General features: G+C 42.5%; 1 protein-coding gene and 1 long non-coding RNA gene across 2 annotated transcripts; both read left to right on the top strand.

Moving 5' to 3' along the window:
• Positions 1-5,893: 5,893 nt before the first annotated feature.
• TMEM238 (transmembrane protein 238) lies at positions 5,894-18,424 on the top strand. The gene is made up of 2 exons (XM_063303050.1): positions 5,894-6,636; positions 18,240-18,424. Exon 1 carries the CDS (start codon positions 6,278-6,280, stop codon positions 6,632-6,634), a length of 357 nt encoding a protein of 118 aa, XP_063159120.1. The 5' UTR covers positions 5,894-6,277; the 3' UTR covers positions 6,635-6,636; positions 18,240-18,424.
• LOC134497394 (uncharacterized) lies at positions 9,740-10,716 on the top strand. The gene is made up of 2 exons (XR_010067914.1): positions 9,740-9,933; positions 10,575-10,716. It is a non-coding gene; the product is annotated as an uncharacterized LOC134497394 (long non-coding RNA).
• Positions 18,425-19,758: the final 1,334 nt, after the last annotated feature.

Genomic DNA, 19,758 nt, shown 5'->3' with positions numbered 1-19,758 from the left:
TTCTCCCCCTCCCCCCGCCCCCTGGCCTGAACTTCAGATCACCTCCCTCCGGCGGCCGCAGCTGCGATCCCAACTTCAAGTCACTTTCCAAGAAGAAAGGAAGGCGGGGCCAGAAGCCCACAAGTCCACCAGTAGCGCGTGAGGAAAGCCCTAAGGCTGGCCAATGGTGCCCCCGCGAGCGGCCTGGCGGCCAATGGCGCGCGGAGGTGGGCGGGCTCCGTCAAAGGGCCGGCAAAAAGGGAAGAAGAACTAGTATGAAGGTTCTGTCATCATATGATTCTCGGTCATGTGACCTGGAAAAGCTGGGTGGGTGGAATGGGGTTGGGAGGTTGTCGTGTGAATCTCTGTCTTGGCATTGGGGTTTCAGGTGTGTGGCTCCGTTTTGGATAATACTAATTCTGGTTTTTCCCCGTGGTTAATAATGCGAGCTTCGTTCACAACTCCCTGTTGCTTTACAAGTAGGACTGCCTTCCATTTAAAGATTTGGCCGTGTTACTCTGAGCCGCCCACTCCTCTCCCCACCATGTGCGTGAGTCTGTAGAGCAGCGTTTCCCAACCTGGGCAACTTTAAGCTGGGTGGACTTCAACTCCCAAAATTCCCAGCTGAGTTGAAGTCCAGTTGAATTCTTGGAGTTGAAGCCCCCCCAGCTTAAAGTTGCCCAGGTTGGGAAAGGCTTGTCTGGAGGTTTTCTTGAGTTGATTGCAGAGAATAAGACTTTTTTTCCCCATACACAACAGCATATTAATTTGCTTTATTTCATGTTGAGCTATTGTTCCATTATTTGAGGGATGGACAGTCCTTTAGGCTGAAGTTTTATGTACATGACCCAACAAGAAAGTCCTCTGAATTTATGTAAATTACTTCTCAGTAAATATGTATAGGAGTGTGCCCAATTTCATTAAACAGATACTCTATGTTTAAATTTCCTTCTCCTCCAGTTCTAGTGTTCTATACTCTGCCTCATCGAAGTCTGATAGCAGCTGGGTGGAAGCACTGAGATTGTGCTGTCTCAATGGGGAGATATTTTGCGCTATTGTTAACATTTTAAAACATTTAACGTTCTGTATGTTTTAGCACTGTTGCCTCTGCGATGTTTTTTGAACTGCTGCTCCCTAATTATTAGAGCAGATATATTTTTTATCTTCATCTTGTTGCATTTTAGAAATATTGCCTGCCATTTTGATAGAAAACAGGAGAAAGGATATAAAATTAAATTGTTTCTTTAGATTTTAAAGCAGGGACACCTTAGACAAGGATCAACATGCCTCACTGGGCTTTTGTCAGTTAAGGAAAGCATGCAACCTAAAGTAACCCAGGAACCTCGTCATAAGCAAAGGAAGTCTTTGTATCTTTACACAGCAACCATTTCCATAGTCAACTTTAGCAAAAAAAGAAAAACTGCTATTAAATAATTCTCTATCTGGCAGTAGCAAAATAATCAGCTTATATCAGCTTTCTCTAACCTGTCTGTCTACAGATGTGTTAAGACTACAAATCCCAATGAATAAGAATTTGGGGAGTTCTACTCTGAACACATCTGGTAGCTGTGAGGTTAGAGGAGGTGATCATATATGCAGTGGATAAACTGGAAGGTCTCAAACCTCCTCTTCTTGAAATCCTCTAGGTCTTCACTCTGGCCCTGTCTTCTGCCCAGGGTTAGAATTTGATAGTGGTTCCCATTGCCACCACTGAATTCCCAAAAGGGTGCCTCACCTCCAGTGCGTGAGAGAAATACGACTCCCACACGCTACTGCCTTTCTGTCAGTAAAATGGTAAGAATGAAATAATTGTTGCAGTGCCACGTCCTAGTCATATAGTATTGAAGATATCAGTCTACCCCTTGGGAGACTGGATAATCTCACAAGAGAGATGAAAAATCAAACTTTATTTAAAAAAAACCTATTAAAATCACTTTTTAACTTTAAAATCTAAAAATTATAAAAATGCACTGTTGCAGGACCTACAATGCCTCACTGTCAAGTTTACAATGTACAGCAGCCAGAACCTTATTAAACTAAGAAATCCAAAAGACCACAAGATGGTCTTGATGTGTTAACATTACCTTAGGCTCGAAGTTTTAGACAGTTTAAGAACTTATGGTCTCAAGAGATGCACAATATACATAAAAGACAGGTAGTCCTCGATTAATGACTACAATTGGGACCAGAATTTTGGTTGCTAAGCAAAGTGGTCATTGTGAATCAGACCTGATTTTATGACCTTTTTTGCAGCGGTCATTAAGCAAATCATTGTGGGTGTTAAGTGAACTATGTGGTCGTTAAGTGAATCATGCGGTTCCCCATTGATTTTGCTTGCCAGAAGCTAGCTGAGAAGGTTGAAAATGGCGATCACGTGATGCTGCGACAGTCATAAATGTGAACTGGTTGCCAAGCACCCAAACTGTGATCACGTGACTGCAAGGATACTGCAATAGTCGTAAGTGTGAGGACTGGTCATAATTCAGTTTTTCCAGCACCATCGTAAGTCTGAACCATCACTAAACTAATGGTTGTTAAGCAAGGACTACCTGTATATGCAATCACTGAGTTTGTACAGAGATATAAATAATTTTGGAATTAAGCACACACAGATCAAAAAATTAAAATTCAGCACAGCTTCTGCCTAAAAGCTTTATCTGTTTCTTAGAGATAGTGTGAATCCTGAAGCAAAATCCTCTGTTTCTTTTCTCTGGCAAGTATCTGGGGGCAATTCCAGACATTCATCTGAGCTGCTGGGAAGATGATACACTCTACTAGTTTTCCCAACTCAAGCATAGCAATTCCTTTCTTCATTTCCCCAGTGCTTTCCTGACTTTTCCCTGTCTACAAAAAGAAAAACTGGGGCATCTGCCTTTGCTTTATAGGAGAAAAGTCGTGCTTCCCCCAGTGTTGATTCTGCTTGGGAGGAAAATGTGTGTATTACTAGTCTGGGAAGCCAGGAGTCACTTTGTGAATGCTGGCTGGCATCTCAACAATATGTTTAGAAACTGTTTTGAGGAAATAAATGGCTGCCAGTGAAATACTTTAAAACCAGAGCTTACAAATATCTTGGTTATGTGTACAGTATGTGTGTGATTTCTTCCACATTTCCCTTCCTCCCTCATACCCCCTTTTTTTTCTGTTAGGCCCACTTATCTCTTCAAGGGACCAACACAACAGATAAGATTTGTGGGGATTTTGGCACTGTAGATTCTTTGAAAGAACGTTTGATTCAAGTCTGAGAGAAAAGTATGTGTGCTTTCATGTTGCGTAGGAACTTTCATTAGGCTGAATGGAAAAAAAAGCTAATTCTAGCTCAAGATTAAAAAAAAAAAAAGGAAGAACAACGTTTGTTCAAAATGCAAATAATTTTGTTTCCTGTGGGGCATAACCAGAGAGCTTTTTCTGCTTCACAAAGCTGTAAAGATCAAAGTGTGTCATTTTGGACTAAGTTGCCTGATACTCATTTAAGGGGACCTCTGAGTCTTAGCTCTTTCATCAGCTGCTGACTATAAAGGTGGATTTCATAGATGCCCCAAATCGTATTATTGCTATTATCCTGGGTGCAACTCCCAAATACCCTTGGTAAATTTGGAATAAAGAATCAGTTGTGATGGCCATATCCTGGCATGAATTCAAACATCACATGGATCTTTGCACCAACAATATTGTGCAAGTTCTTCAGAAGATTCTTTGATCTTAGGTGATTCTGTTATTTAACCTAATAGCATGATCTGTAGTCCTGCCACAGGGAGGCAGCTCTCTTGGCATACGGGGAACAAATATTTAACTTTATGCTTAAACCTTGCACGAAGCCATTTCATTCAATTTCCAAACAGTTGGAAACAGAAAATGAGAGAGAGTTCAACTACTTCAGCAAAGGTGAAAGTTGGCCCTTATTTAGAGCAGGAATAAGAAATCCAGTCCCCTCCAGATGTTTTCAACTTCAACTCCCATCAGCTTCATTCAAGAAAGCCCAGTGGCAAGGGATTGTGGGAACTGAAGTCTAAAATACCAGATTATCTCCTATTGATTTAGAGCAGTGTTTCTCAACCTTGGCAACTTTACGATGTATGGACTTCAACTCCCAGAATTCTCCAGCCAGCTTTGAATTCTGAGAGTTGAAGTCCACACATCTTAACATGGCCAAGGTTGAGAAATTCTGATTTAGAGGCAAGGTGTGATGAGTATTTATGGGACAATGCCCAGCTTCTAGCGCCATGCCTCTCTGTCGTTGCTGTATTGTTCAGAAAAAGGAGTGGCACCTTCCTTTTCATTGTCCTTGTTTTTGTCATCCTCTTGCCTGATGAGGATCTTTGGGGGCTTTAAAGCTTGTATATCCTCTTTTGTTATTTTGATTGTGTAATAAAAATATCAGCTGTGGATTTTAGATCTCCCTTGAATCAGCTTGGCAATGCTAGCCTTTTAGTCTCCTATCCAAGTTGCTTTTTTCTGTCTTTGATTTTGAATACAACAGGATCATTAGCAAAAACCAAAAGACCATTAAAAGTTACAAAGAACATAAAAACTAACACAAAATAATGAGGGAGGGAAGGAGGGAAGGAAGGAGAAAGAGCAGAAAAGAACAAAAAGAAATAGAAAGAAGCTTCCAATTTCTTCTGCAGCAAATATAAGTACAATTATAAAATTAACTCTCACTCTATGGTTACAACAAAAGCTCCCGTTTTTCTGTTATCTGATTTTTTTTCTAATCATCAAAACCACAAATCATGAGTGCATTTTTTCCTATTTCATGCAAAAAGTCTATGAGGGGTTTCCAGTCAGCCATAAATGTAGATATTCTTTCTGTAATCAAGGAAGTTAACTTAGCCATCTCGGCATGTTCCATCATCTTCATAGCCATTCCCCCATTGTGGGTAGAGGTTTATGGTCTGTCAGTGACTAACCAGTTTATTATCGCATAAGGTTTCATGGATCATAGTCCATGCCACTGATTTTTTACAATGGAATTCAGATTACTTATTGGTAACTCCTATTGAGCTTGAATATACTTCTGAGTAAATGCATTTAGGATTTTACAATAAAATCCTGGAGGCACCTGGAGAAAGCAATACAGTATAATTTCCAAGTTGGAGTGGTGATTCTCCTTTCCTACCTGGGAATGTCTTTACTTCCCTTTCTATTCCTACTGCCAGGAATAGAAAGGGAAGTAAAGAGATTTTCAGGTTACTAGCAGACTAAAGGGTACAATCTGGCTCATGATTCAGAAAATGTAGTCCATGGAAATGGCCAATTCCCACAACAGCAAGTTTTGAAATGCATTGATTGAGGGAAAGAGAGGCCAAAGAAATAGGCAGTACAGCTTGAATCATATTTATTTAGAAGTTAATCTTTTTTAAAGCTCCGTGGAATTTAGTTCTTAGTCAATTCATTTGGAATGTAACACGAGAGCTTTGCAAAAGTCAACTTCAAAAGGCACTCCCACTGAACTCCTGCACACCATCTGCTCTTCACTTGCTCTGAACCCTATCACATTCCTTTCACCTTCTTCCCTTGTGTTTGGTTGGCTGGCCGCACAGACAGGTGAGCACGGTTTTTTTTAATGCCAGTAGGACTGGCCAGTTACACACTCTGTGTGTGTGTGTGTGGGTGAGAGAGAGAGAGAGAGAGAGAGAGAGTGGGAATATTGTTCCCCATACAGAACGCCTGAAAAACTTTAAAGGGTGAGGTTCCTTTTATGAACAGCTTGGTATATTGTGAAGGGAAGAGAACAGAGCACCGGGAAGGTGGAGGGTGGGGGGATTCTAGAAAAGAAAATGCACAGCCAGAAGCTTCCTGCAGTCTGCAAGGAAGTCATGGGACCAGAGACGGTGAATACCCAGGACTCTCCCAGCTGTGTAAAAAGGTGGATTGGGGGGGGGGGGATGGGGGCTCAGGATCTAGGAACGGGGCCCCCTGAGTTCCTTGGGAGAGGTTTGAAGGAGGTTAGTGAGCAAGTGGGAGCTTAACCAGGTTTCTTAGCTCTGAGGGTATGGCAGAGTTAATCAGAGTGCTGGTCCCTCCCTTTCTGGAACTGGTTGGACAGCTTTCCTGGAACTCTAGCTGGGACACTCCTTCTTTCCACTCACAACCTGGATAGTCTCCCTGCTGCTCTTTTTCCTCTTCCTCCTTCCTTTCAGCTGGGTTTGTCTGTAAATCCGCATCTAGCATATGAAGGGACCCCCTTTTCTTTTGGCATTGCTGTTGCAACCTGCACTTCGGGATCCTTCTTTCCTCAAGTTGGAACGGTTCCCCAACTCCTCTCAGGGAAGGGCACCCATTCAGCAGCACCAATCCCATGGTCTCCTCGGGACTGGGCCGTTGCCGGCTGGCCCTGGCGTTTGCGGTGTTCATGGACGCTGCAGGCACCGGGGCACTGCTGACGGGCATCTTCGCTAGACTGAGGCTGCGAGGTCAAGACTTTGGGGACCTCTTAATCTACTCGGGCGCGGTGCTGGTGTTCCTGAGTCTGCTGGGCTGGATTATGTGGTATACGGGTAATATTGAGATAGCCCCCGAAGAACTGACGAGGGATTATCGCGCCAAGGGAGGCACGCTAGCACGGCTTGCCAGGAAGATCTCACGGACCTGGTCACGACGCCAAGGTGGCGGGCTGGCCATGAGGACCGTTTCAAGCAGCCGAGAAGCAGCCTAGAGGTAATATACATTCCCCTTTTCCTTACAAATCACATCAGGGCTTCCACAGGACAGTAACCAAGTTCTGTAAACTATGCATGTGCATCAGAACACCTTGCTTCATTCCCTTTATCAAAAAATGTGTGCTGATTTCTGTACGCCAACTTCCATATCAAGGCGCCATGGGTTTGTTTATAGTTCATTAGCAATCCTAAGAGTAATTGGGACTTTTGGAGATCATGGTTAGCCCAGCTCCCATTCCTGTAATATAAACAGGTGCATCCTGTAATCTGGATTAGGTCCCTCCTTGGCATTATTTTTATCTATTTTGTTGTATGTGTAGCCAGCATTAAAGAGGATTACCCCAGCTGGCTTTGTGGTCAGTGCACAAATGGGGATTATAATTTGCCTTAATGATTGTAAGTATGAAATCAATAGGGATTCATGCACAGGAATGGGATTGGATGAGTAGGGTGACCAGCTACCATTTTTCTTTCCATGCATGATTTGCTGTTTCTGTCATAAATCCATCATCTTCACAACTTCACAACTTCTACTGACACAGACTTCCAATTCACGTCAGCATTTTGCTTTAAAGGAGCTATTTCCTGTTAGTGTAAGTGAAACTGGATTGTGGATCTGACTCCATGAGATTTGCTTCTTTACCTTCCCCTGCATTTTGTACCATTCCATAATCCTTCCACCCTACCATTGTATTATCCTAGTTCTCATTCATATGTTTCCTTCTTGGAAGAAACTGTCATCATCCCCACACAGCAGAGCTAGGGGTACTGGTAGCAACAGCCCAGCATATTTAGAAAGCGTCATGCTGGGAAAGGCTGGGTCTAAGGGGCCTGGGAAAGACCTCTGCCTTCAACCACTACCTTGCATGAAAGGTCAATAAACAAATGTTGAGCTTGATTCCAGTTGACTTCAAGGATATGGCTATTGTCATTGCTTTCTTCTGGGTTGAGTGTTGATTTTGCAGATTGGATTATAGCCTTGGTATGTACTGGTGGGACATATGATATTAAAGGCAAAACCGAAGTACTTTGGCCACATAATGAGAAGACAGGACACCCTGGAGAAGATGATGATGCTGGGGAGAGTGGAAGGCAAAAGGAAGAGGGGCCGACCAAGGGCAAGATGGATGGATGACATTCTAGAGGTGACGGACTCGTCCCTGGGGGAGCTGGGGGTGGCGATGACCGACAGGAAGCTCTGGCGTGAGCTGGTCCATGAAGTCAGAAGAGTTGGAAGCGACTGAATGAATAAACAACAAATGCACTGGTGGCTTCCCATCCAAATGCTAGCCAGATCTGACCCAGCTTATCTTTGCAAGATCAGCCAGGATCAACTAGATACTCCCAATAAGCAAGTATATATTATAGACAATAAGCATACAGTTGAGGACAACTGGAAGGAATCTGCCCACCATTCAACCAATGCAATTCTATCTAGGTGTTCAACATACTAATTAAGATTGGCTTCCTTTTTTCATGCAAAGGTAGTTTTTCAGTGAACACTTTGGCTAGCACAGCAATCTCTGCCAATGATTCTATGCTAGGAGCAGTATCTTTTTGACTTTTGGCCAACCTGCAGCTGTTAAGAGCTGGGTGGTGGCCAATGGTGCAATTCAGTGCTGAAAAAAAGGAAGTGCATCATTAGAATAATGGACTAAAAAGGCGAAAGTTCGCACGAGCCACGATATATGTCAAGAAGTATACTTAAAAATAATATCTATATAGCTGAGTTCACACAACAAGTGAAGCTGATTTGCTTAATCATAGGTTATTAAATTATTATGTAGTTTGGTTGGTTTTGATGTAGTATGCTATAAATGTAGCCTCTAATAGAATGTATCATATAACTGGCTGACTTAAGTTGTTGGGAAGTAGCTTCTCTCCCATCTTTTTAATGGTTATTTATATTAAACTAGACTTAGACTGGTATAAATTTAGCCAACAGAAGGTTATGCTCTGCAAAGAAAACCATGACCAGCTTTTTACAGCCATTACATAATAATGAGTATATCTGTGCTGCAATAACTCAAATGTCCTCTAGGTGGCAGCAAAGAGAAACCATTTTCTTCATTTCTCTGTTGCCATCTATTGGTCATCTGGAATTTTTATAGCCCAGATATGGTACAGGTAGTCCTTGTTTAGAAACTACAATTGGGATTGGCAAATTGGTTGTTAAACCACAATTGGGATTGGCAAAGTGGTTGCTAAATAATACCGTAGGTAAAGGTAAGGGTTTCCCTTGATATTAAGTCCAGTCGTGTCTGACTCTAGGGGGTGGTGCTCATCTCCATTTCAAAGCAGAAGAGCCGGCGTTTGTCCGTAGACACTTCTGTGGTCAAGTGGCTGGCATGACTAAACGGAACGCCGTTACCTGCCCGCTGAAGCAGTACCTATTAATCTACTCACATTTGCATGTTTTCAAACTGCTAGGTTGGCAGGAGCTGGGACTAGCAACAGGAGCTCACCCCGTCACACGGATTTGAACCGCCGACCTTCCGATTGGCAAGCTCAGCAGCTCAGCAGTTTAACCCGTGATTGTGCTTAATTACCTTACTTCAGCTTTCCTTTGCTTTACAGACTTGTGAAGGTCGTAAATGCAAGGATTAGTCATAAAGTTACTTTTTCATCACCATCGTAACTGCTAACGGTTGCTGATGAGGCAGTTGCTACATAAATAAAATATAAAATAAAATAAAATACCCAAAATATACAATCACCCCTTAGTGATTGTGTTCCATCTCCACTTGGATTATTTATTTATTTATTATTTATATTTCTAATGGTAAATCAGGTGGATATGTTTTAGTATCATTTTATTGTAAACCTCCCAGAGTCCCCCATTGGGGGATATGGGCGGTGACATAAATTTAATTAATTAAATAAATAAATAAATAAAATACTAACCAACTGGCAATGGCTACCAAATGAGTGAATAGCATGAGTCACATCTCAACAAGGATCCTAATACTGTATGTATTTTTTGGCCAACCTTTGAGACTCTGTCATTGGAATAGAACTCTGGGTTTTATACAGATGAAGATTCATAAAAATTAGCATATTTTAAAATAGCATTTAAGCATTTCACATATACACATAGGAGTATAACCCCACAACCACTTCACATGTGGCCTTTCTTCTGACTATATCCTTCCAGCCCTGGGATTCTGATTGCCGGTCAGGTTTCCCTGTTATGACTCTACATGCCTTGGGTCTTTCTCATTCCCAGGAAAAGTAAAGTGGGAAGAGAGAGGCGTGGACAACTGATGCATGGCACATAGGGGCCCATGATCAGCAGGTGGGGTCCTATTTCTCTCTGACCCCATATCCAGAGCATAAATGCTGTGGGATGTATGTACATGTCCTCAATCTTTTTATAGTCAATCCCCTGTACAAGGCAGGTGGGGTTGGGATGAAGAGGTAGAAAGTAAAAGTTACTTTCATGGCAGAAGTGAGAATGAAACTGGGGACTTCCTGTTCTATAGTTCCTACTGTTTGTGGTTCAGCTTGCAACAGCTGCAGTGAAGAATCCACACATTTCCATTTTTTATGTCTCTGGGCGACTTGAATGGGACCTCATTCTAAGCTAGAAGGAAGGCTAATACCTTCCTTCCTTGCCAAGAGAGGCCTCTTTAGAAATGCAGTTCAAGTCACATAATAGAGAAGGCAGGGAACAATGCTAATTGTGGATGAACGTCTTCATGGCTTCTGCTCTTTAATCTGAAGTCTGTTCTTTGCCAGCCCTTCAAGCAAAGGACTGATCTGGAGAGATGCTTCTCAGCTGCAGAGATCCTTCTTTTCCAGGAATCCTGCTGGGTCAGACCAAGGACCGATCTGATTCCATAGTCTATTTCCCACAGTGGCCTACAAGCATGCTTTCAGAGCTGAGTCCTCTCTTCTGTTTTATTACTTCCCTTATTGTTTTTGTTTGTCTTTCAGCATCTTCATTAAACTTTTAATACCACATATTCAGCGACAGACCACAGATGTCATTTTTATATCTGGATGAAATGAGAGACTTGCTCCTCTTGCTCTGCCTTGGATGCCCTACTTGCAAATACAGTCTCACTTACTATTTCTACATGGCTGCTCCGTGGAGTATTGCTTTTTCTGCCTGGTTGGAATGGGTGGAAGTGTGCTTGATGGGTTGCATTGGGGGGAGGACGGCCTCAAGGTTTCAGAGCCCCAATAGAGAACAACGTCTATAAAATTACGCATACATTTAAATCTCACCTATCCCATTCTTTCAAGGGACTTACATTTGCTTATACAACCCATCACCATCACCATCATCTCTTTTGTTCTCTTCCTCCTCCTCCTCCCCCTCCCCCCTCCTTTGTGGGGAAATGGGCAGTAATAAAAATTTAATAAATAAATAAATAAATAAATAAATATTTAATTCCAGAATGAATGTGATTCTAAATCCTATGCACTGTGTGTGTTACTACAACACACCTGTGCATTTTCCTTATACATTCATGCGTATTCGCTGCCCAGAGTTGAATTCATTAATGTAAAACTGTGGACTGAGAAAACCCTAAGATTGGGGAACTTGACAGAATTAGTACACAGGAGGTTATACTAGCTTCAGCAAAGGATCGTTACCTTGTCGTGGTGCTGGAGCTTGAGCACCTCAATGATGCCATGAGCTAAACCGTGAAGGGCCACCCAAGACGGGAAGGTCATGACAGAGAGGTCAGACTAAATGCGATTCCTGGGGAAGGTAATGGCAACCCACCCCAGTATTCTTGCCGTGAAAACTAAATGGATCAGTACAACCAGAGATATGTCGGTATACCATCGGAAGATGAGACCCCCAGGTCGGAAGATGGTCAAAATGCTACTGGGGAGGAACAGAGGATGAGCTCAACTAGCCCCAGACGTGATGACGCAGCTAGCTCAAAGCCGAAAGGACGGCTAGCGGCCGACGGTGCTGGTGGTGAACGGCGAATCCGATGTTCTAAGGATCAACACACCATCGGAACCTGGAATGTAAGATCTATGAGCCAGGGCAAATTGGATGTGGTTATTGGTGAGATGTCAAGATTAAAGATAGACATTCTGGGCGTCAGTGAACTGAAATGGACTGGAATGGGCCACTTCACATCAAATGACCACCAGATCTACTACTGCGGACAAGAGGACCACAGAAGAAATGGAGTAGCCTTCATAATTAATAGTAAAGTGGCTAAAGCAGTGCTTGGATACAACCCAAAAAATGATAGAATGATCTCAATTCGAATTCAGGGCAAGCCATCTAACATCACAGTGATCCAAATATACGCCCCAACCACAAATGCTGAAGAAGCTGAAGTAGAGCAGTTCTATGAGGATCTGCAGCACCTACTGGACAACACGCCTAAAAGAGATGTTATTTTCATCACAGGAGACTGGAATGCTAAGGTGGGCAGTCAAATGACACCTCGAATTACAGGTAAGTATGGCCTGGGAGAACAAAATGAAGCAGGACACAGGCTGATAGAATTTTGCCAAGACAATTCACTCTGCATAACAAACACTCTCTTCCAACAACCTAAGAGACGGCTTTATACATGGACTTCACCAGATGGACAACACCGAAATCAGATTGATTACATCCTTTGCAGCCAAAGGTGGCGGACATCTGTACAGTCGGTAAAAACAAGGCCTGGAGCTGACTGTAGTTCAGATCACGAACTTCTTCTTGCACAATTTAGGATCAGACTAAAGAGATTAGGGAAGACCCACAGATCAGCTAGATATGAGCTCACTAATATTCCTAAGGAATATGCAGTGGAGGTGAAGAATCGATTTAAGGGACTGGACTTAGTAGATAGGGTCCCGGAAGAACTCTGGACAGAAGTTGGCAGCATTGTTCAGGAGGCGGCAACAAAATACATCCCAAAGAAAGAGAAAACCAAGAAGGCAAAATGGCTGTCTGCTGAGACACTAGAAGTAGCCCAAGAAAGAAGGAAAGCAAAAGGCAACAGTGATAGGGGGAGATATGCCCAATTAAATGCAAAATTCCAGAGGTTAGCTAGAAGAGATAAGGAATTATTTTTAAACAAGCAATGCGCGGAAGTGGAAGAAGACAATAGAATAGGAAGGACAAGAGACCTCTTCCAGAAAATTAGAAACATTGGAGGTAAATTCCAGGCAAAAATGGGTATGATCAAAAACAAAGATGGCAAGGACCTAACAGAAGAAGAAGAGATCAAGAAAAGGTGGCAAGAATATACAGAAGACCTGTATAGGAAGGATAACAATATCGGGGATAGCTTTGACAGTGTGGTCGGTGAGCTAGAGCCAGACATCCTGAAGAGTGAGGTTGAGTGGGCCTTAAGAAGCATTGCTAATAACAAGGCAACAGGAGACGACGGCATCCCAGCTGAACTGTTCAAAATCTTGCGAGATGATGCTGTCAAGGTAATGCATGCTATATGCCAGCAAATTTGGAAAACACAAGAATGGCCATCAGACTGGAAAAAATCAACTTATATCCCCATACCAAAAAAGGGAAACACTAAAGAATGTTCAAACTATCGAACAGTGGCACTCATTTCACATGCCAGTAAGGTAATGCTCAAGATCCTGCAAGGTAGACTTCAGCAGTTCATGGAGCGAGAATTGCCAGACATACAAGCTGGGTTTAGAAAAGGCAGAGGAACTAGAGACCAAATTGCCAATATCCGCTGGATAATGGAAAAAGCCAGGGAGTTTCAGAAAAACATCTATTTCTGTTTTATTGACTATTCTAAAGCCTTTGACTGTGTGGACCATAACAAATTGTGGCAAGTTCTTAGTGGTATGGGGATACCAAGTCATCTTGTATGCCTCCTGAAGAATCTGTATAACGACCAAGTAGCAACAGTAAGAACAGACCACGGAACAACAGACTGGTTTAAGATTGGGAAAGGAGTACGGCAGGGCTGTATACTCTCACCCTACCTATTCAACTTGTATGCAGAACACATCATGCGACAAGCTGGGCTTGAGGAATCCAAGGCTGGAGTTAAAATCGCTGGAAGAAACATTAACAATCTCAGATATGCAGATGATACCACTTTGATGGCTGAAAGTGAAGAGGAACTGAGGAGCCTTATGATGAAGGTGAAAGAAGAAAGTGCAAAAGCTGGTTTGCAGCTAAACCTCAAAAAAACCAAGATTATGGCAACCAGCTTGATTGATAACTGGCAAATAGAGGGAGAAAATGTAGAAGCAGTGAAAGACTTTGTATTCCTAGGTGCAAAGATTACTGCAGATGCTGACTGCAGTCAGGAAATCAGAAGACGCTTAATCCTTGGAAGAAGAGCAATGACAAATCTCGATAAAATAGTTAAGAGCAGAGACATCACACTGACAACAAAGGCCCGCATAGTTAAAGCAATGGTGTTCCCTGTAGTAACATATGGCTGCGAGAGCTGGACCATAAGGAAGGCTGAGCGAAGGAAGATCGATGCTTTTGAACTGTGGTGTTGGAGGAAAATTCTGAGAGTGCCTTGGACTGCAAGAAGATCCAACCAGTCCATCCTCCAGGAAATAAAGCCAGACTGCTCACTTGAGGGAATGATATTAAAGGCAAAACTGAAATACTTTGGCCACATAATGAGAAGACAGGACACCCTGGAGAAGATGCTGATGCTGGGGAGAGTGGAAGGCAAAAGGAAGAGGGGCCGACCAAGGGCAAGATGGATGGATGATATTCTAGAGGTGACGGACTCGTCCCTGGGGGAGCTGGGGGTGTTGACGACCGACAGGAAGCTCTGGCGTGGGCTGGTCCATGAAGTCACGAAGAGTCGGAAGCGACTAAACGAATAAACAACAACAGGTTATACTAGAAAAGGTTGACATCTTAGACAAGTTTTTTTAGACTACGTAGTGTGACTAGCCAGCTTGTAGTGTTGTTTGCACGAGTCCTAATTTCTAAAATAATTTCTTGTCGAATAGAAGATAATTTTTTAAAAGAATTTAGAGGGGTTAGATTGAAGATGGAACACTATAAAAAAAGACAAGAAAGAGAGAATGAGCAGACACATACATGGTTGACATTTAGATGCTTTTCCACTTAGAATGAAAAGATTTTTGAAAGAACCAAGAACTCTCCTTCTAACTTTAAGGCTGTTATGTGTTCATCCCTCATTACAATATGGTGATGTCTTAAGCCAGCTTGATTTCCAGCCAGTATCGCACAGGCAAGAAGCAGCTTAAGGCTGTCATGTGGAATTAACTAATGACTGCATTCAAGTCATGCGCTAAGCCATGGGTTTATTAACTAAAACACAGTTGGGTTTACACAACAATGTAACCTATAAGTCATGATTTCCCAATCACAATGGTTGAGTCCAGAAAACACCAAACCATATCCAGACAAAACTCTGGTCTGTTGGCTAAGCAGTGCTTTTGACTGGTCCCCACAGCCATGGCTGGCTTCATGGCCAAAAATAGCTCAAATTGTCATCCCAAGTATCCTAACCTCGACTAGAAACATTGTGGAATAGTTCTGATCTCAATTGCATAAGTTCCATAGGCGGCATCCTAACCTATGATTAACTGCCCTATGATTTACAAATCAGCACAACTGCTGAGGTTGTCCTCACATGCTGAGCAAATTGAGTTCAACACAACCATCAACTAGCCAAATACAGTTTACTCTAAAAGCTTGGGCAAGTCCAACCTTAAGAGTTTTTTCTGCCTGCCCAGATTCTTTACTCTTCTTGCAAGTTTGAGTCCTAACCTTTGCCTGAGGTTACTACGGGCCCGTAGAAAACAGCCTTGTACTGAATCTGGCCATTAGCTCAGCCTTGTTTACTCTCCACTGAGGAGTTCATGGATCCACACAGGGGTCAGAAGAATTCTCAGAGGGACTCAAAAAAAAAAAAAAGAAAGAAGATGGTGGCCCAACTGCATGAACAAAGTCCTGTGTCCTTTTTATGTGCATCATGCAACATATCTAAAAAAGGGGCAGGCTTTGATCATGCGGTTGTGGCCGGGATCTTCACTTTTTGTGAGGACCCCTGAGGATATCCATGTTCATTGCTGATGATGGTGGAGCCCAATCTTGTGACTTCTTACCCCCAAAGTCACAGGATCTACACCTCTTTTGTGGGAGCTGCATTGGATGCCGATTTGCTTCCAGGTCCAATTCAAGGTGCTGGTTATCAACTTTAAAGCTCTACATGGCTTGGGGCCTGGTTATTTGAAGGACACCCTTTCCCACCCAAACAGTGGCTTGTTCACAGCAGAATAGCCACTCAAAATTCAAGCAAGATGGGGAAAGTGCTGTTTGAGGCCTCTTCCTACAAACTCAGTTGCTGTGATGGGCTAAGCTTTTCATGCCTGCAGCTCTAGTGACAGTGGTGAACTGAAAAGGTGTTCACCATCCCAAATCCATGTACAGGAAGTTGAAGAGTTTTTTTTTAAGGGCAACCTTTAGAAAGTAACACAAAGCTGGGACTTCTGGTGGGGACCATGGTGGACTGAGCAGCTGTGCCCGCGGGCTTAGCAGGCAGAGCTGGCAATGTGGCAATTTATTTTGGGCTCAGGCAGGTTTTCCTGAAGCCCAGAAATGTTCTTTGGATAAAGGAGAACACATGGAATAATCCCATCTGTCCTCTGGATGGCTGCTTGCAGCCAGAAGATCACAAACAGCGTTTTGCTTTCAACTGGTAAGAGCTAGCTGGGAGGCAGGGCTGTCACCCTTTTCCAAGCCGTGCTGTAGACACTAAGGGACACTAAGACTGGCCTCCCCATTTCTAAATAACTAAATTTATGTTTTTTTTAAAGTATGTGTAACATAAGAGAGGCCTTCTACAGCAAGGAGAAGCTGGCTCTCTTGGTGCTTATTGTTATTTTGGGAATTACTTTTTTTAAAAAATCTTTTTTAAGTTTTGGACTTCGTTTTCCTTCCAAATATAAAGGAGGATTGAGAGTAAACAATTGTCTTCCTGTTATTATTTTTGTACTAAATTTGAAAACATTAGCATTTTCCTACACATTGAATCAGCTGATTTGAACCTTCAGCTTTCTGTTTCTACTTACCCTTGGAAACTGTCTGCCTATCTCATTCTCACTTGTGTAAATACAGTACATTCCAGAACTTTTCTGTATCTTTGATTTTTGCTGGTTAAGCTCCTAGGGGGTGCCATTCGCCGCCTTGAGTTATTTATGAAAAAAACATAAAGGCGGGATAGAAATAAACAAATAATCTATCATGTGAGTCATGGAAGATTTTAAACAGATTTTTTTCTGACTTCTACCAAGCTTTTATGCAAGCTATTCAGGACAACTCAGAAAATATGAGGTCTAAAATGTGCCATCAGGTTGGGGATGTAGTGGATGAAACTGAGGAATTCAACAGTGATAGAAATATATCTTTTAATAGTGAGATCGGGATTTCTATTGAGATGCTGGATGAAGATTGGATAATGGAGTTGGAGAGATTTAATGGAGAGGGAGATCTGCAAACAATAAGTGAAATTGACTTTCTGCTGGAATGTCATGAAAAAGAAGGGGTCATTATGTGTGGAAGATTTTTTGAAGAAAAGCTGGAATTTTTGAGGGGGACAGTTGGGCTGTTTGATTTTTTCAAGAGAAAAGCTTTGTGCACATCGTGGGGATATGTAAATGCTCTGGTTTATTTTGATGTGGGATAAGGGCTAAAGAATGTTTATCTGGATTGCTTTAAGGGTTTGACTGATGTTATTTGCTTTTAAGAATTTGGATTAAGATTATAAGGGCTAAAGAATGTTTATCTGGATTGCTTTAAGGGTTTGACTGATGTTATTTGCTTTTAAGGATTTGGATTAAGATTATAAGGGTATAAAGAATGTTTATCTGGATGATTTTGAGTTAAGGCCACTGTTCTGAATTGTTTTTGTTTCTTGGGTTTATTAAGATTAAGGTCATTAAAACTGTTGTACTATCAAGTATAATGGCAGACAATTTATGTGCTTTTTAGTTTGAGGTTTTTTGTAGTAGACAGAAATGTATGGAATAGTAGCAGGAACGGAATAATTACATAAGTGTTATTTTTTTGGAGGGGGAAGTTGTTTAGGGGGTCTATATGAATTTTTTTTATTTTAATATAAGGGGGGAGTAACTGTACTTAGTGATTTTTATAATGTACTGAAGTGAAATAAATGACTTATAGAAACAATGTGGTTTTGGCTTAATATTGAGTAAGAGATTATGGAAATTTTTGTATGTCCTTGCTGTTAAAAGTCAGAAGCCACATGTTTCCGTAATTTTGGAGAAAAAAAAAAATTCTCTTGTGTTTTCACACCTTTTTAGTTCTTATAGTTCCCACTGTTTTCCTATTCCTAACATTTCCAGCATCTCCTAGAACAAAATCGATTGTCTAGACATGTCAATATGTTCTACTGTATAAAATGAACTCGGCCTTTTCCATTCTTTCCATGAGAAACCAATTTTGGCATCTTCTGAGCTTAATTTTCCCCTTAAACCAATCATCTCTTTCCTCCTGATCTGCCCTAAACTGCAGGGCTTGAGAATGACTGACTCTTCCTTCTCTTACCCCAGCCTACTGAAGTTTCCCTTTTGTATGGTAAATGAATATTTCTAACGAGCTTGTGATTAACTCTATTTTTTTTTCTACTCTTCCTGCAGGATGGACTAAGTTGGACAGTGTTCTTCTAAAACTGGACCTGCCTAAGAAAAGGACGTGACTCTTCATTCATTGCCCTGGAACTCCTGCCCATATCCATCTAGTATCCTGTGATACTAGTGTCGTACAGTATCGTGTGAATTTTGCTTTCCATGTTTTTGAAAATATATATTAGGATTTTTTTCAGAACCAAGAATGGTATTATTGTTATTTTTAATACTACTACTATCATTACTATTCTAAATCCAACTAACTTCCATTCTTCTAATCCTTTCTTGGTCCATCTGGGTCTAACGTATGTATAATGCCCCTGAGATTCTTGAGAGTTTTTTTTTACAAATGGCAGCACACACTTGAGAAAGCTGCACTGGGTGAATAACTTTTACCTTTAAGCTCTGAAACCAGACACGCAGTAAGGTGGGACCGAGAAGAAGAGCTGGGGCAGGTTCCAGATAGGAAGAGCTGAGCAGGAAGGAGGGCTCCTGGGTTCTGGGGAAAGGCATGAATTCTTCTGGGGCATTAATAGATTCAGATACCCTGACTCAATCAATAAATGGGGAAAAAAACTATACTCTTTTATTGGTAACTATAAATGCATCGGGGGATTGCGATATCACGTTAGGCAGGGGATGGTGCTGGGGGAGGCGCTGGGGGAGGTTCTGCTGGTGGAGCTGGTGGAGGTTCTCCTGGTGGAGGTGCTGGTGGTGCTGGTGCTAGTTCTCCGGGTGGTGGTGCTGGTGCTGGTTCTCCGGGTGGTCCTGGCGCTGGTGCCGGTGCTGGTTCTGGTGGCGGCGGTGGCGGAGCTGGTGCTTCTGCTGCTGATGATGCTGGTTCTGACGGTGGTGGTGGCGGTGGTGGCTCTGGAGGTGGTGGTGGTGCTTCTGCTGGTGCTGGTTCTGGCATTGGTGGTGGTTCTGCTAGTTTAACTGGTTCAGGACTTGCTTCAGAACTTAGTTCTGGGCTCCACTGTTGTCCTGCTCCTCCTCCTGGCTCTGCTGAATAACTTCCTTGGGCCCAGGAATCTAGTATCTCATGTCCCTTGTAGTCGTCAGCCTCGCTTTCCTCGTCCAAGAGTTTGACTAAGTAATCGGCCATTTCACCCCCACCTTGTGACGGCTCAGATAGTTTTCCCTTCCTCTGCAACTCCCTAAATCTCCTGTGTGGGAAAGAAGAAGCTCAGAATGTGGGACAGGAAGTCAAGGGTGTGCCTGCGTGCATTTGTAATTTTCTTAGATGCAGTGGCAGTGAGGAGCTCTGAGCAGGATGAGAGATGTCCTCCAGTGCCCTCCAGATGTCTGGGGTTAAGGTTCATTGAACCAAACTGTATGTATGTGGGATTAGAATGCAGAAGCTCAACCCTTCCCACACTGGATTGTTGCTCTTCTATGGACCACCCATATACTGTTCAGAACTGCGCTGCTACCAGTAACTGGGAGGGGGACAAAAAAGTCAATATGGCATCTATGTACGTGCATCAGATGGACACAAACACCATCTTGACATCACCACCCACTCCTTTGT

This window comes from Candoia aspera, chromosome 4 (assembly GCF_035149785.1).
Source record: "Candoia aspera isolate rCanAsp1 chromosome 4, rCanAsp1.hap2, whole genome shotgun sequence".
NCBI lineage: Eukaryota > Metazoa > Chordata > Lepidosauria > Squamata > Boidae > Candoia > Candoia aspera.
This window is presented reverse-complemented; position numbering and strand designations above follow the sequence as displayed.

Excerpts from the sequence above, each read along its gene's own strand:
- TMEM238 (XM_063303050.1), top strand. The coding sequence starts at position 6,278 with ATGGTCTCCTCGGGACTGGGCCGTTGCCGGCTGGCCCTGGCGTTTGCG.